At 44.6% G+C, this 16,857-nt stretch overlaps 1 protein-coding gene across 1 annotated transcript in view; it reads right to left on the bottom strand.

Annotated features, from left to right (window-relative positions):
* Positions 1–15,345, bottom strand: part of PDE11A (phosphodiesterase 11A) — a 134,066-nt gene extending 118,721 nt beyond the window's left edge. The window contains exon 1 of the mRNA XM_055718621.1: positions 14,098–15,345. Within this exon, the coding sequence (XP_055574596.1) occupies positions 14,098–14,898 (801 nt within the window). The 5' untranslated portion in view covers positions 14,899–15,345. The remainder of the gene's footprint in view (positions 1–14,097) is intronic.
* Between the last annotated feature and the right edge of the window lie 1,512 nt (positions 15,346–16,857).

Genomic DNA, 16,857 nt, shown 5'->3' with positions numbered 1-16,857 from the left:
CAATATTACATCCTGAGATCAAATTAAAATTTCATCACCATTAAAAAAAATAATACCGTCACTTTATAGAATACTTCTACTGAATGACATCCAGCAAAGACTGGTATCTAGTGTTAGTCATATGATCATACAACACGCTTATGCTGGGCAATGCTGCTACTTCACATCCATATCCTGTAGGTGCTCATGATTTCTGTCAGGTAGATGGATACTCTTTTTGGACCCACTTCCGTCTGTTGCACTTTAAATTTAGTACATCAAGTAAGACTAGTTATGTGAGCTAGTATTCTAGTTAGGTATGAATGCTTTTTCAAAACAAAAAATAAAACCTCAGGTCTTTATGGAAAACTAAGTACAGTTATGTCCCTATTTAAAAAAATAGTCCCCCATATGCCAATATATTTCCTAGCATATAGCTTAGCTAAACGCATGACTCAAGGAGTATATTGTTTGGACTTACAGCCTGTTTAACCTTCCTCTACAGAATACAGTTACCTCTGAAGGAAGATTACTACATATACAAACAGAAATGTCTAAAAGATGTATTAATATATTTTCATACAAATATCTGTTTGCCAGAATATTAAGAGGAGCTTATAGTAGTTTTGATCATTCAACAGTCCAAAGTTTTTCTTAAATATAATAAATATTTGCAATAAGCAAACAGCTGAGAGAAAAATTCAAATCTTGGCAGAAAAGATACATAGATAGTATACTGTTTCAGTATAGATTGACAAAAACTAAAGGGAACTGAACTATATATGGGTCATTTGTTTACATGACAACGTGCAGAAATTCATTCTCTGCAACAGTACAACCAACTGCAGATCACAAAGGAGGCTGCAAAGTTCAGAAGAGGTAGTGCTAACAGCATCTTTGTTCATCTTGGTAGAGGATAGTCTTCAACAGCTCTTCTATCAGCCAGGGAGGGAATTACTGCTATTTACTGGCAGCAGCTCCACTCCTCCAGGGTGAAGTTAGCATTTATGCTGCAGACAATAGTTACAGCCAGTTCCAACTCCCCTAATATGAGGGAACTGAGCTGTTTTACAAAATAAGCACAAGCTTATTTTGAAAAGTTTAGACATTGGCTGTGAAATAATGTCCATATTTGTCTCAGATGATAAAACCAATCCATACAGTCTTCAAGATAAGATCCGATTCTGATGAGGAAGAGATAATCCATTAAATCTTTACTGAATCTAAAACCTGACAGATTTTTTTTCCTGGAAAAATTATTTCTATTTCCCTTTTGCAAATTGCAGATCCTATAGAAACAGACTGGTTTAGTCATCTCAAAGGACGTAGAAATGCTCTACAGTCACCCATAAAGATTAACATATACATTTGCCTATTTTATTTTTTGTTGCGAGTTTTCACACCTTTCTGCCACAAGGAATTAAAACCAACTGTGGTATTCATCTACAGTTTATAGTGCTCTTCTGCCACAGAATATCAAGCTCTTTGTTCTTTTTTTATTATACTATTTTCTTTTGTTCTGTTTTAATTCTGTAACTTCATTAGGAGTTCTTCTTTCTTAGACCTAGTTCTGCCCCTGGAGCATATTAAACAGTCTTTGCTTCCATAAAAAACAGATTACTAATATGCAGTCTTTGATAAGGCTTTGATGAGATTCCCTTGAATTATTTGTGCCTAACAACTTCCTTAGGAGAACGAGAACCCCCACGATGAATGGTTTTAATAGTGGCACCAAGGACCCAGACCTACCTGATCTTGTAATCTTTCCACATGCTTCTGAACAATTTTATATCAACTTCAATAGAAATTGACCTGCTCTACACTGTGGAAAATCCTCCCTAGAAAGACTGTTCTTGTAAAACAGAAAGTGAAATAGAGTGCAATTATCACACAGCAGCTTCATCAATGAATAAATTCAACATTTAGAATTAGCTATTAGTTATTGATGCTTAAATATTGATAATATTCTTTGTGTTACTGAAGAAACAGTCCCTGCTCTACTGATTTTGTTCAAAGCAAAACCAAGGACATGGGGAAACACTGGGAATGACAACGTGCTTTGACTGGCAGTATTGTTGCAGATTTAAATCTTGTGGGCCTTATAAAAGAAGTAAGCCTTCAAGGTGGAGTTTAACTGAAAAAGGACAGCTGTCAGACCAAAAATGACATCTCGGCAATTAATTTATCTGAATACACTCAATTAAGAGATACATTGTAAGACAAAACAGAGGTCTGGGATAAAAATTAGGAAGATATATTCCCATTAACCTGAAAGTTTCCCTTATTTCAGTAATAAGATTCACTGTAGTGTGTAATTTAATCTGGTTGTAGTTTACAGTCCTGTGGCAGTCATTGCCTTTTCAGCAGTCCTCAAGAGTAATACACAAAGTACTGTTTGACCTGCAGTGGATGGTGGCACATAGGCCAGGCTTGTAAACCTGTCTGAATTGGATATATACAGTTCAGCTGCCAGTGTCTGGAACAGATTTAATGATGAGCCATCAGTCCTGTGCTCCTTGATGGATGCTACATAAAACCAGAGGCACAGCAGGAATTATCAATATGGAAAGGTTTTTTTTAATATACAGCCCATTCCTGCTATACCGCTTCTCAAGTGAATTTTGGAAGTTTTCTGTTTGTATCTCTTGATGGAACCTTTATGCCAGGAGAAAGGAAGTGCAGGAATCCTGGAGCAGACAGCCTTAATGTCAGAAGTATGCCATTCAACAGAGATACAATATGTTTTGGTCTTCCTACCATCCAATACCAGATTTATGCTAGAGAACTGGACAACTTTTTGCAGAAGGGTATTACATCTTTGGAGCAGAGACTAAAGGTATACAGTGAGCACAGTACAGGGAAGTTCATGCATTTAATTGGAAAAAGGAGAGATTTGAGTAAAACCTCAGTAAGAACTTAGTAAAAACTCAAAATCATCAAATATGTAAAGTGAAACTCTATCCCCAGCCTTTTGTAGAAAAGCAGGCAGGAATCTTATTTTGGCAACATTTGGGGAAGTGATGAGGAAAGATACACAAGCAAACAAAATAAAATGTTGTTTCTGGCAACATGAATAATGTTGACCCATGCAATATACAGATAAGAAAACTGAATGACTGGATGGCCCATGTTATGTTCCAAACCTCTTATCCCCACATTCCATCACTTACTATCATAAGATGTTCATGGCAGGATTGAACAGAGGTGTTTTACTAGGTTTAACAGCATCAATAAAAACCTCAATGCCCAAGTGTGAACTGTGATGGCTGAGAAGCTTGTACAAAATTTACATCTACCTCTCCTCACAGACTAGTAACCTTGAGCAAGGAGGCCTGTTTAGCAGGCAATAAAGCTGCTAAATCAGAGAAGCCCTCTGTCAGACTGCAAGCATTTTGAGATACAAGCTGTACTACCCCTCATGTTAGAACAGCCTGCAGCCCAACAGGGTCCTCATCTGCACCAGGCTCCTGGGTAGTAAGGAACTGTTGATGAGATACCAGTGTACCACTTCCTTAAGTTTACATTCAGAAATCACCAGATAAAGATAACACTTTTGAGAGAGAGGCTTTACCATAATCGTAATTATACTGGAAGTATTTACATGCAAGAACAGTCAAGAATTACAAGTCAAGTCTTCCACTGATTGTTTAAAATATTACTAAAACCAAACATAGCTGGGTTTACTGCTTTGGTTCTCTATAATCAGATTTCTAGATGCCAGAGACATTCAAAGTGTGAAAACTGAGGCACTTTTAACTAGAGTTTCAGAACTGTCAAGAAGGAACGGTTACTGTATAGAATAAACCTTAACCTTGTCTCAAGTTATTTATTGATTGTAAATTCTTCTTTGGGGAAATATTACCCTGTAAAATGTGACATTCACTCAAATAAAAACATAGAAGACAGCAGGCTTGATTCATCAATCCAAGTGCTGGTATTTCAGCTGCCTGTGCAGTGACACTGTCCTAGGTCTTTTTAGACATATTTAAAGATTGTTAATAAATGAGAACAGACAAACATCTTCATGCTTTTACTCTATACAAGACCAGATTAAGGTACAGACAGGGTTTTTTTCTAGGGTTCTGGAACGATATGTTATCAGAATCTCATCTTCCATTTAAAAAAAAAATAAATTTCTAGTTCCTGTAACTGTGAGGATAACATTAAAAGTGTGATCTGCAAGTAATCAAGAACATAAGGATCAGAAATGCTAGAACCTGGAACAGCAGTTGTGAGTAGCACAAATTCTTATCAGTGACCATGTATAGTCAAATTCACTTTTCTGCATCTCCTACCTTCATTGTGTCAAATGAAAACTCAAGTATTGACCATGCTTATAAGCTCTGATCCCATAAGACACTCATTATCTTGATGCACCTAAGGCTTCAGGCGGTTTGAATCAGGACTTAACCAAATAATGCTTATCTCCTGTATGGCAAGTCCTCCAGATTGACCTCTGTATTCATAAAATTAGTCTGTAAATTCAACTATGAGAGCTATACAGATATTGGGCAAGGACCGAAAAAAAGTCAGCTGCATTACTGATATAAGTGGCAAACAAGAGAAAAATCCATTAGGGCCCAATCCTCTTTTTGATATCAATAGCAAATTGACCACGAAGCCACTAAATAACAGTCATTGATCATGATTAAACCTGCACAGCTACACTTAGAGGAGGCATACAAAAAATTACCCATGCTGACCAGGAAGAAGAGTTAAAGCCTCATTAAAGAGTCATCATTTCTATCATTTACTAAAAGAATCTAAACATTTCCAACTAAAAAAAAAAAAAATAATCCCTTGAATTCTAAGGACATGCACTGTTCCACAGAAGGCCACAGAGGGTCTCTGAAACTTCTATGGAATTGTCAAAACAGTATTTTGATCTTGTTTTATCTTACTTAAATCTACATTTCTTCTTTTCTCAAGACATTTGAGGTAATAGAGTAGGTTATGTTATAAATTAAAACAGTTTTAACTTCTGAGCAAAGTTTCACCAACTGCATTTCAGTGTTGACTTTCAGTTTAAGTAGATAGCTCACACACTGTTAGCAAAAGGTACAGGTTTTGTTGTTTTGGGGTTTTGTTTTGATTTTTTTAAAAACATACGATAGCTCTTTGAACTTGAGAAGAAAATATGGCCTTTATATTCTTATCAAAGGCTAATACAATTTCTGTATTATTAGCATGATTTAGAACAGAAAAAGTATAATCCTAAACACCAAGTCAGCTAAGAGTCAAATAACATAATGGAAGACAAAACCTGCCTGAATACATTTCCAGGAATTAAGTCTCCATGACAAAGACACCGTTTTCCTTCTCCAAAGTCTAAGAAGGAAGTGTTCAATCTAGTGAAATGGACTTAAGTGACTCAGCCAAAGCTGACAGCTAAAAGGAAAAGCCATTTCTGATTTTATTTTATTTGAAAATACTGCTTTTTAATCACACAAAACAGAACACCACAAGAGGTGGTCAATTAACAGGTCTGGCCTACTGTATTTTACAGTTCACTGCAGTTTGGGGTTTTTTTTTCCCCTCTGAGGAAGGGCTCAAGAAAAAAAAACAAACCAAGAAACTTACAGTATATTCAAAGAAATCTTGCTGCATTGAAATTACTGATTAAGTTAGCAAAGTTGTATCAAAAATAAGTAATAAGATTAGTATGTTTGATAGAATTGTTAAGCAGAGTATTATTTGTACTACCAAACCGTGTGTGATCAGACAAATTTGGTTTAATGTACTTTTGATTGACTTTATAGGAAGCCATCCTGCAGAAGCCTCTACATCTACAGAGATAAAAAACCCTGAAGTTGAAAGAGACCTATTCAATTTTTTTAATCATGATTCCTGTATGTAACACAAACTTTCACAGAAAACTAAAAGAGCAATCAAAAAGACAGCAAGTTATCTAGATACAAAGCGTAACATTTAAAAAGCTAAAAGCAAATAAAAAAGGCAGTATCCAGTCTGTTCTGGATACTCTTCTCTAAAAATCACATATGGTATAAATTACATTGTGCATAAACAGGAAACAGAAACAAAGTAATAAACAGTGAAAACTTGTAGCTGTCATCTCCCCCAAAGCCCCAGAGACAAAGGCAGCAGGAGAATAAACTAGTACCATCAGACCTAATTCTCCCAAGTAAATAAGCACACAGTCCAGTTATATTGTATTTATATAGTGACAGCAATATTTCTTGTAAGATAAAATGAATAATACAGATAAGAACCTGCAGAATAGCTGAGCCAACTCTATACCTCCACTCCCAAAACAATTATTTAAAAAAAGCAGGGAACATCACCATCAACAAAAATCTTAATTTCCAGATTTAAGATTAAGTGAGGCCCTATATATTTTGAAAAAAAAAAATCTTACTTTGAAAAAAACCCTAAAAAATTGTTCATTTGCAATGCTACATTTTTTCTTTTTTTTTTTTTCCCCCTCTCCTTTTTAACACGTCAGTAGGTCAGGGATTTTTGTTTAGTTAGATTGGTGGGAGTATGTTATATCATTTATGTAGTTTTCTGACCATTTTTAAGTAGTTAGAAAATGGACACAAGTAACAGTGCATGTGTGTACTTATGACTGGCACAAAATTACCGGGATAAAATACTTTCTTCGACAGCAGTAAATAACTTAAGTACTAGCAAATTTGCAGACATGACTGCCAAGCTAATAAGCATATTAAATTTCATACTTCATAGAGCTGATCAACAGCAGGGACCATAAAAGATTCCCCCATAGGACAAAATTAACTAGATTATCACAAAGTTTTTGTTTTCTTCCTTTTAAACCAACTCCTGTTAGATCACCAATAGCACAACAGTAAATCAAGTTGTGGTCTTAGATATGGCAGCTTCTGTGCACTTCTGCTCTGCTTGTATCATCATTAAAGAAAAAATGTGTACAAAGAAAGATATTCCTCTAGTTTCAAATAGTTAAAGATTGTACCCGCTACTGTTTACTCCATCACAGTGTCTCTCTGTACCCTTCTGCACTGGACCTGACTAACGCCCTGCTGAGAAACAACCACAACCATGTCCATGTTCCAATCTCATTCCAACCTCACACTGAGCCAGGTCCTAGTGCTGACTTACTAAATATCCATAATTATTTATAGAAAATATATTCACACACAGAGTGGCTTTAAAAAACAGATACTCCTCAGCAGAAAGGCCAAGACTCGTGGGCATTTCTGTATGGCTTTAAGCTAGCACCTGCAGGTCATTAGTCAGGTGAGCAACACATGGCTTCAAGCATTACAGAAGCAGTACAGTAAAACTCTTGAATTGAAACACTGAAAATATCTTACTGTGACAAAGCAGTAGTGTTATTAACTAAGCTACAGGTTTTTAAAAGTGCACTGTAGAGATACTAAGCTTGGACTGCACACTATTACTGTTACCCTGTTAACACCCAACTCTGCTGAGACATTAGCTTGAGTTGTTTATATTTCATAGTTTGTCAACAGGGTTATTCTAGAAAAGTAAAACAAATTAACTTATGTAACAGTGTATGTATGCTTATTTATTGACTTAGTTTTTCTATAGAAAAACTAACAATAGCATACAACTGTAAATAACCAAAATTAAATACCCATTTGTTCTGATAAACTGAAAACCAATCAAATGGAACAGCAAAACAATTTACCAAGCAAAACTACAGCTTTACTCAGTCTTGTACTTGCAACAGAATTTCAACCAAAATCTGAAGGGCCTAATCCTGCAGTTTTTTCTCACAGCCACTGACCTGCTCTAATCAAATATATATATATATTTCCTCCTCACACAGAAGTTACAGGTCATTGAGGTACCAGCTCTACAAGTGTCTGAAGGAAGAAAACTTGAAATGGCTGTCCTCTTCAGACAGGTATACCGGCTGAGCAATAAACCAGTTAAAGCCTGCCAGCTTAACAAGAGATGGCCTTACAGGGGGGAGGAAGGCCACCCCAGCTCTCCAAAAGGTTTCTCCCACTCGCGCTCTGCACAACCAACAGCCCAGGGCCCACCGCAGGAGGGGGAGCTGGGGAGCCAGGCCTTACAGCCACTCCTTTTGAGAGGCCAAAGGCACCAGGGCACTGAGCACTTGCACTGTAGGGCAACTAAGAAATAGAACCAGCCAGATATTATTACTTTTAATCTTAAAAAACCCAATAAAACAACCAAAATTACTAACCTGTTAATGCTTTGAAGCCCTCTGTTCTTGTGCTTGCCTGGGAGCCTGTACCCACCCGAGCACCCCCTCACACCAGCACTAAAACAAGGCAACACAACATCCTCACCCTTCAGCACCGATTTTCAGTGTGCAAGCCCCACAAAATGGCAGATAATTACCCAAAATCCTCAGCGGGAAGTAGCAAAAATTCATTACGCAGGAGTATGGGCAGACTCCTTCCCCCCAGTCCCCTGCCACTCCGCTGCTCCCGGTGCAGGGACTTGTGGCAAACAAGCCCCACCTGGGCACCCCGCACCCAGCCACCACCAGCCCACCCAGCCACCCACCTGCTGCTCATTTCAAACCGACGAGGCAGCCACTGTGGGTACACCTGGGGCAGCAAACAGGTGCTGTGCATCCATGTTTGCATCCATGGAGTAACAGCCAGGCAACCCTGCCTGCCTGGTTGGTGAGGTAACCACCTGCCCCATGCAAGCAGGGGGAGGAAGGTGTGTTACCTCACGATACCTGAGGGCTGTCACCAGCAACATATGCTGCATTGTACAGCCCTGTCTGTCCTGGTGATCCACCTGAGCAGCAGCATAGAAATGTGAAACTGTATCTAAGCCCTCGAGTGGCTTTGGACACATGCTCTTCTATACATCCCTGGTGCAGCCATCTCCAAGGTGAGAGTGGTGGTGGTGTGATCCAGTAAGGCCTTAGGACCTTTTACACATCAATCAGAAACTGTTCCCTGAGAAGAAGACTTACAAAGTGAGGGAGGTGACAGGAGGTGGGGAGACCCCCTTGGCTGCTGCCCTGAGGGCTCTCTGCTGGGGACACCCAGGAAGGCGCTGCCCTCAGTGGGGAGATCCCTCTCTCCAGGCCAGCGCCACTGTGGCCTGAAGGCCATGTTCGCCTCAGCTGGGCTGCAGGTGTGGAGATAACTACAACATCCCTCCACCCGTTCACTGACTTGTACTTAGAATTTCAAGCTTTCCTAAATTCTGTGTGATGGGCTGGAGTGTCCTATTGTGGAAAGCACATCAGAGTAGTTTTAGTTCTTTACTGTTGCAATTATCTCCTGCATTCCCTGGGGTACTTCCTAGTCATGTTTAATGCACAGCAAAAAAATGTTTTAACTTTTTTTCCTGTATTACATGGATTTTTTTTTTAAATTATTGTTTATTCTGCTTGCCAGGTTTCGTGCTCTCTAAAGAGCAACCTCTGTCTTTGTTAAGAGTCAGCACTGAAATGAATATGGCTGTTGGTGTCTGCTGCTCAAGTGCTGCTGAATAAAAGAGTGCCTAAATGCTTCCCATTTTCAGAACTGAACATCCCAGGACCCAGGGTTTTAATGCTTTAACTGCTCTTAAAATTGGAAGAGATGTGCTGTTAATATTGATGACAACAAACAGCTACCCTGTGTAATGACGTGTGGCTCCTGCCTGTTCATGACCACCTACACCAACAGCCTGTCCCACACCGGCACTCCCGGCTGAAAGGTTTGCACCCAGGGGCAGCAACTTTGTAATGCTGTCCCAGCAGAGCAGGAGACAATGAACGCTCAGACCTCACCCAGAGGGCCTGAAAAAGACACTGATGCTTGTACCTAGGTGTTCAAGGATGTTTAAAAATTACTGTAAAGGGTTGTGTGTGCATTAGCCACATTACACTTGGCCTAACCTTGGAAAAGGTGACAGAAGAGTCCAGAACACAGAGCTCAGTTTGCCTCTTGTTTTGCTTGATTTTAGTTCCCAGTAACATGGTTAGGTTTTCTTTTTAAAGACCCAAGCCATACTGAAAAAATATTTTCTGATCATCTTTTATGGCACCTTCTCCAACTTACAAAACTCCATGTCTTTGCATGACTCTAATATTTCTCCTTTCTTTGCTCCCTACTTAATTAAAACATCCATCTGGAAAGCCATTTTTTCTTCTGTCTTTTAAAGCTACTTTTTAAATTCCAAATTTAATGTAAGACGTACAAAAATTATTCAGCTGACATTGGCAAATGGCAGAACATATCTGTCACTACTTTCTGATGTACGCTTGCTATTCTAAAGAGTAAGTTGGCTTTTTTGCTAGTTAGAAGGACTTGGGATGCTATTAAATTATCTCCCAACTTTTGCACAGATAAAGGTATAACAACAACCAAACATTACCTGTGATTTTAATTTTTTATCATTTAAATACCACTCTAAAAGACAGAACAAAACTGAAATGATCAGTAATTTTGGCTAAACATCATAGAAGACCTGTGAGAAGAAGGGATGACATGAAAAAAACCCATAACTTTGAATAGGAAAAAGCCTTAAATTTTTGAACAACTCATAGGATCTGCAGATAAAGGTTTAATGGCCTCTCTGCCACAATATGCTTAACAGTCTTCATGGATGACTGCAAAAGCTCTGTTAAAAGGAACTTCAATTGAAATTTAGGTCCCAGATTGACTTGCCAGTATGACTGGATTCTTCCAATATGTGTGCTCAAGACATAGTGTTATTCACATTAAGAATAAGGAATCAGAAATGCTTCCCAAAATTAATGTAGGGGAAAACCCAAGGCTTTATTTTAAAACTTAAACTGACTAGGGTTTGACTTACAAGTCAAATGGATTACTTTCAGGAGAAAGTTTTAGACTGGCTTCGAAATGCAAAGTACCCAATTCCTTTCCTGTTCTCAAATCCTCTGTAGTGCTAACTCTTACAGATTGCATCATCTATTTCACAAACTGTTAAAATTATAAACTCACTTTCATTATGTCTTTGAAATATAATAAATGGAGCTTTTAAAGCCGTAAATGAAATTGTGCAACTTCTGAATCAGTCATATAACATTCACCTAACCTTTCCATAAATTTGTCAAATTCCCTGATTCTGTGAACCTCCAAAAGTTTGTTCAGTCACTGCTGAACTTCACAGATCAAATTACCATGGGATGTTATATAGTCATTGTTTAGTATTAAAAGAAGTGATTATTATACAGTCTTGAACACATAATATTAAGTCCAAACCTTGTATCAAAGTATGCTTATTGAATTACAGAAGACTGTTTACAGGAGCAGGTTTTGAAAGTCAAACTCAACAACAGCAATAATATCCTGGATCATGGAAAAGCCCCGGCTTATTATTTAATTTTTTAGAATTTTTTCTCTTTAGAAAAAGAAATGTATAATTGAAACTTTACAGTATCTCTAAAAAATTACACTGCAAGTCATTTACAAGTATCTCCTAAACCAATCAGTCCATGTGCAGGCACAAGGGACTGCTTGTATGAAGCACACATTACAAGACATGACAGGATTTAAATGTAGTGTTGATCACACTTAAGTCCCATTAATGTCAGTCGTAGCTGACGATACAAGCAGGCAAACCAATCTGTACTCGATGGTAGAATTCCAACTGGTATTTGATCAGACTCTGAGAAAATAAGGATGGTTGGATGATAACAAAACACACTTCCCAATGCTGTGAACTAGCTAACTGATGATACGGAAGTATCTTTACCCCTTTTTAAGCAAGTTTGTTAATTTAAAAAACAAGCAAAAATCCTTTAAATTAATCTAGAGGTGTTTCTCTGACCTAATATAAGGCCTTTTCTTACCAAATGGGTAGCATCAATGTAGACACTCTCTTCAATGGACAAAGGGTGCTGCGCTGTCACCCCTTTTTCTCCAACTCCATCTGTCGGCCTGACAAAGTTTCCTGGTGGTGCTTTGTTTTTACCTGCTGGTTGATTAATCACTTCCATCATCAGTGGCAATGCTGATGAAAATCATATCATCATATTTATTAATTTTTAAAGTGCTGTATTATAAGCACTACAATGATCTGAAATGGAACAGCTGTCACTTCTTTACACACACATACCTGGGTTTCCACAGGGCTCTTTACTGAATTAGAAAGGTCTCCTTTTAATGATTCACAATGGATATATATGTGCCAGTTAAGAGAAGATAAACTACTAACTCAGAAACATAACAGAAAGCAGATCCCCCATTTTATTATCAAGCAAAACTTTCATTAAAGTAGCAAGGTCTAAAGTTTCTTTTGCACTGGTTAGTCAGAAGTAACTCCACTGAAAGCAGGGAAGTTGCAATTGGTATAATTACAGGATGAACTTGGCTTAGAACTTTACCTTCTACTGCAACTAATGTACTTACGGTTTAAACATGCAGTGAATTGTATTATTAATAATATTTAAATCGATTTTGAATAGGAGCCAGACAAAAGTATAATAGAAATAGTACTGGAAATGGCAACTGGATGGATTGTTTTTCACTTTTATCTGCGAGTGAAACAGACAATGAACTGTTTAAAGTAGCTGGGCTTTTTCACAGGGAAGTGAACACAAAATGAACAAACATTGAAGATAAAAACAACACAGTCCACTAGGACTAGAAAATACACTGCCTTTTCAGTGGCGTTCTCACCTCAGAAAAAAAAAAAAAAAAGGTGGCTGGAGCGATCCAGAGTTAAAAGGAGAGATCAAGCTCTTTCCCAGCCAAACTCTGATATCCTTTTTATCTGTTTAGTCACTTGAGACTTGAGAACATCTTCTGCTTGACCCCCAACATTAGGTATTTTGGGAAGAGTACAGTTTTAGAAGTTAAAGTAATAAAAATCAGATGGGAAGAAAAAGTGAAAAATGGAGAAAAGGAAAAATACAGGAAGAAAGCAAGTTTAGATTTTTTCAAAGGTGATCCAACACTCAATCATTTTAGTCTGAATACTACAGCATTTTAACCAAGCTCTGTTCACTCCCTTTGAACTCTGGTGGGCTGGGAACCTCTGTCAAGTCTTGAGGTGTGAGGTGCCTAGTATTTTTCACTGCTTGGCAAATAAATAAATATGCAGCCCAAAATGTGTTTACCCTGGCTCTTCTGTATGTCAAATAAAAATAACCCAACTTTATTTTTCATGTCTCTTCCTTTACAGTTTGCTGTAATACATCATCAGTTTTCTAATGTTTATTATTTTTGTTACTACTGTAGAGCAAAATTAGACACTGGCCAATGGTTATTACTAAAATTTTTAAACATACATTGCTCACCTTTCTAAAACTTTCCATGATCCTAACTGAGAAAATATGTCACTCTGTCATTCTTAATTTTCTCAAGAACCTAAAATTGCTGATAGTGTCTCACTAACAACACTAGAAATAGCCCCTAGGACTGAGCCACATAAATGTCAAACTGGTAAACTGAATGCACTGTTCTGCGGCAGGCAAAGGCATGTCTGTTCGGGCTGAAGTCGAAGTGGATTTTTCCCTTGAAGACCGGACTACATTTTCAGTTACACTGAAGCCTCTATAAAAGTAAAAGACGGGGAGAGTCCTGGCAGGAGAGTAACGGGACTGGTTATATCACTCCTCGGGATGGGTTTGAAAACACGTGGCATGTGGGGCTGAGCAGGCACATGCAAAGGTGCTCTTTTGAAAGCGATGAGATTCTTTCAGGGGCGAGAAGGCAGGGAACGTTAAGTGCAACCGCGATTTAAGAGTATTATCATTAGGGCTGTTACGAGCGGTTTTTTAAACTTCTCTTCAGCAGATTCCAAAATACGTTTTGAAAACGCATGAAGCCGGCTACCGCTCCTGCGCAATCCGAAAGCGCTGCTGTACCGAACTGATGACCGCTTCAGCCCCGCCGGCCATCCAGAGGAGGCCTGCTCTCCCGCCTTCAAGGGAGTCCCCGTCCGTCCCCCGCCCCGTCAGCAGCTGCCCGAGCACACCGGCGGCCGCTACGCGCAACCCCCGGCTCCCCGATGGTAGCAGCGCCGCCGCCCCGGCAGGGCCGCCCCGGCAGGGCCGCCCCGGGGGAGGCAGGGCGGCGGGGAAGGGGTGCCGCGGCGGGAGGCAGGGCCGGGCGGCGACGGGGCTTATCGGCTGGCGCCTCCGCCGCCGCGGTCCGAGGGGGAGCCGGGGACGGCGGCGCGCTGGGAGCCTGCCCGGTCCCCTACCTGGTAGGCGTCGGGGATGTTGACCGTCTCTCCGTGCTCCGCTACGTAGCCGATGATGCCCTTGCCCCAGGGCACCTGCACCTCGTTGCTGTTCTCGGTGGAGCCGCAGGGCAGCAGCGGGGTGCCGGCGTGCACGTCGAAGAACTTGGAGACCAGGCTCTTCTTGCCGCCGGCGGCCCCCTCCACGAGGAACAGAGAGCCCCGGTCGGCGTCCACCATGAGGCAGACGAAGATGAGGATCTTGTAGCTGAGGCTGGTGAGGTCCAGGTCGTTGGAGATGTCCTTGACCAGCTCCAGGAAGAACTGGCGCTCGTTGTGCTCCTTGAGGTAGCGCTTGTAGTCCAGGGCGGTGGGGGGGTACTGGGGCAGGCTGACGCGGGACTCCAGCAGGGCGCTGAGGATGTGGGCGGTGGTGGGGGGCAAGGAGCTGGCTTTCCGCAGCAGCGCCCGCCGCCGCACGCTGCTCAGCGGCTCCTGCGCCCGGGCGTGCACATGTTCGTCGTAGGTGAGGTTGACGTGGATGGCCTTGGAGCGGGCGAAGCTCTTCCGCAGCTCCTTCTGGGAGGCTCGGCGCTGCAGCCCCCCACCGCCGCCGGGGCCGCCGGGCCCGCCCGCGCTGCCCCAGCCGCCGCCGGGGCCGCTGCTGCTCCGGCGCTCCTCCGACGGGTCGGGGGCGGAGGCGGCGGGCGCTTTAGAGAGCGACATCTTCCTCTTCAGCCACTTCTCCACCAGCTCCGGGTGCCTCTCTAGGAAACTTTCCACCGCCGCCACGTCGAGGCCGGCGTCGGCGGGGGCCGCCATGGTGCCGGCGGCGGGGGCGGCTCAGGCCGCGGGAGTCCCCGCGGCGGCCATGCCCCGCCGCCGCCCCGACGGCTGCCCCGGGGCGCGGGGGGGCTGCCGGCAGCCCCGGCGAGGGCCTGCCCCTGCCCCTTGCCCCGGCCCCTTGCCCCGGCCCGTCCTCGGAGCCGCGCTTTCTTCTCGCCCTCTGCTTCCCCCCGCGACCTCCTTTTCCTGCCCACCACTCTTTATTGTTATTAGTAGTAGTGTTCGTATTATTCTAGGTATTTTTCCGTTCCCCGGCCTTCAGCCCTTCGGTGGCCCTGGCCCTGGCCCCCGGCTCTGGACCGGCTCCCCCAGTGAGTCGGGCAGGCGCAGCCGCCGCGCCTCTGGAAATGCTCCGGGAGCGCTCGGGCAAGCCCCTTCTGCCTAGTGCTGTCAGTGCTGGCGGCGGCTGCTGCGTAACCCAGCCGGCGGACCACTGAGGAGGGAGGGGAGGACGCGTGAGCCGAGCGGGGGGGCAGGCGGGGAGGAGGGAGGGCTGGCAAGCGCCGCTGCGGGTGGAGGCACCGCCGCCCGCCTGGCGACAGCCGCCTCGGCGGCAGCCGCCGCGGGGAGCGGGCGGGCGGGCGGGGCGCGGCGGCAGGGTCCCCCCGCGGGAGGGCCCCGGGCAGCGGGGCGCCGCGCTGGGGAGCTGCGCGCCGGCGGGCGCCTCATGCAGGGGGGTCGGGGGGAGCGGGCGGGTCCTTTTGTCTGTGATGCGTGTGCGGGGATGGGGCAAGCCCGGCCAAGATCTGCGGGAGTGGCGGGGGGGCGCAGGGCGCAGCGCGAGCGCTCCCGCTAAAGATGTCTAATTTATAGCACTATTTGCGTTGCTTCCGTGCTTCGCGAGACGGGCGGAAAAGCGGGGCCCTTTCAGAAAGCCCGAGCGGGTTCCGTTTCTCGAAGCCCTGAGTTGACACGCCTGCAGCCCCTGCCGTGCGGGGACCCGGCTCCGCGCGGCGCGCACCTTTCCGCGCCCGGCGCCGTGTGAGAACGAGGAGCGGAGCGCGGGCCGCGGCCCGCCCGCCCGGCAGCCGCGTTCCCCCGGGGCCGGGCGGCTCGGCGGGAGCGGGCGCGCCGAGCGCTGCTGTGTGCCCGCTCCTGCAGCACCGGCTGCCAGACGGGGACCGGCCGCATCCCCCGGGGCGGGCGGACCGGGGTTATTTTTGTGCGCACGTGGAGCACGTTTCCTTGCTAAATCGATGCCCACGCGCCAGCGGCTGGAAAGCCGGAGCCACGGATCCGACACGTGAAACATGTCTTTCACGCGCTCACCGGAGACTGAATGAAGGCAGCGTCAGAAATTCATGAATGGGAGTTCGGGTGGCTGGGAAAACACACGGGCCAATCTTCAACCAAGCGAGATTCCGACCTGCGGGGGGCTCTGACCCTGCTGGGGGGACCCTCTCCCTGCCGCAGACCCCCCCTGCGCGGGGTCCGGGCGGCGAGCAGAGGGAGCGATGTGGGGCACGTGTCCACAGTGCGGGCGGGGTGCGCGGGCGTCAGCCGGGGAGGGAGGGCTGCGCCTCCGTGCCCCGCGGGCTCCCGCAGCACTCGGTGGTAACGAAGGGCTCCGTGCAGGTGCTGTGGCCCCCGCGGAGCCCGGAGAGCGCGCAGGAAGCGACAGACAAAGGATTTCGCCCGGCGGTCCTGGTGCCAGCCTGTTGGCGGCTGAGCAGCAGCTCCCCCACTGCGGCGGGGCTCCGTGCTTGCCTCCCGGCCGCCGGCGGGGTTTCCTTTTGCTCTGCCGGTCCCCCCCGCCGCGCAGGACCGAGCCGCAGCGGGACGGTTCCCCATTGAGATCCGCGCCGCCGGCGGCACCCCGCGGCCGTAGGGGCGCGCAGGCGCGCGGGCAACCGGGGGCGGGGGGCGCCGCCCCCCCAGCAGCCCTCGCCGGTCGGGGTCGGAGCGGGGAACAGGGCCGGCCCCGGGCTGCCGTGG

This window comes from Falco cherrug, chromosome 8 (assembly GCF_023634085.1).
Source record: "Falco cherrug isolate bFalChe1 chromosome 8, bFalChe1.pri, whole genome shotgun sequence".
Taxonomy (NCBI): Eukaryota; Metazoa; Chordata; class Aves; order Falconiformes; family Falconidae; genus Falco; species Falco cherrug.
Note: the sequence above shows the minus strand (reverse complement) of the source record. Positions and strands in the feature narration are given on the sequence as shown.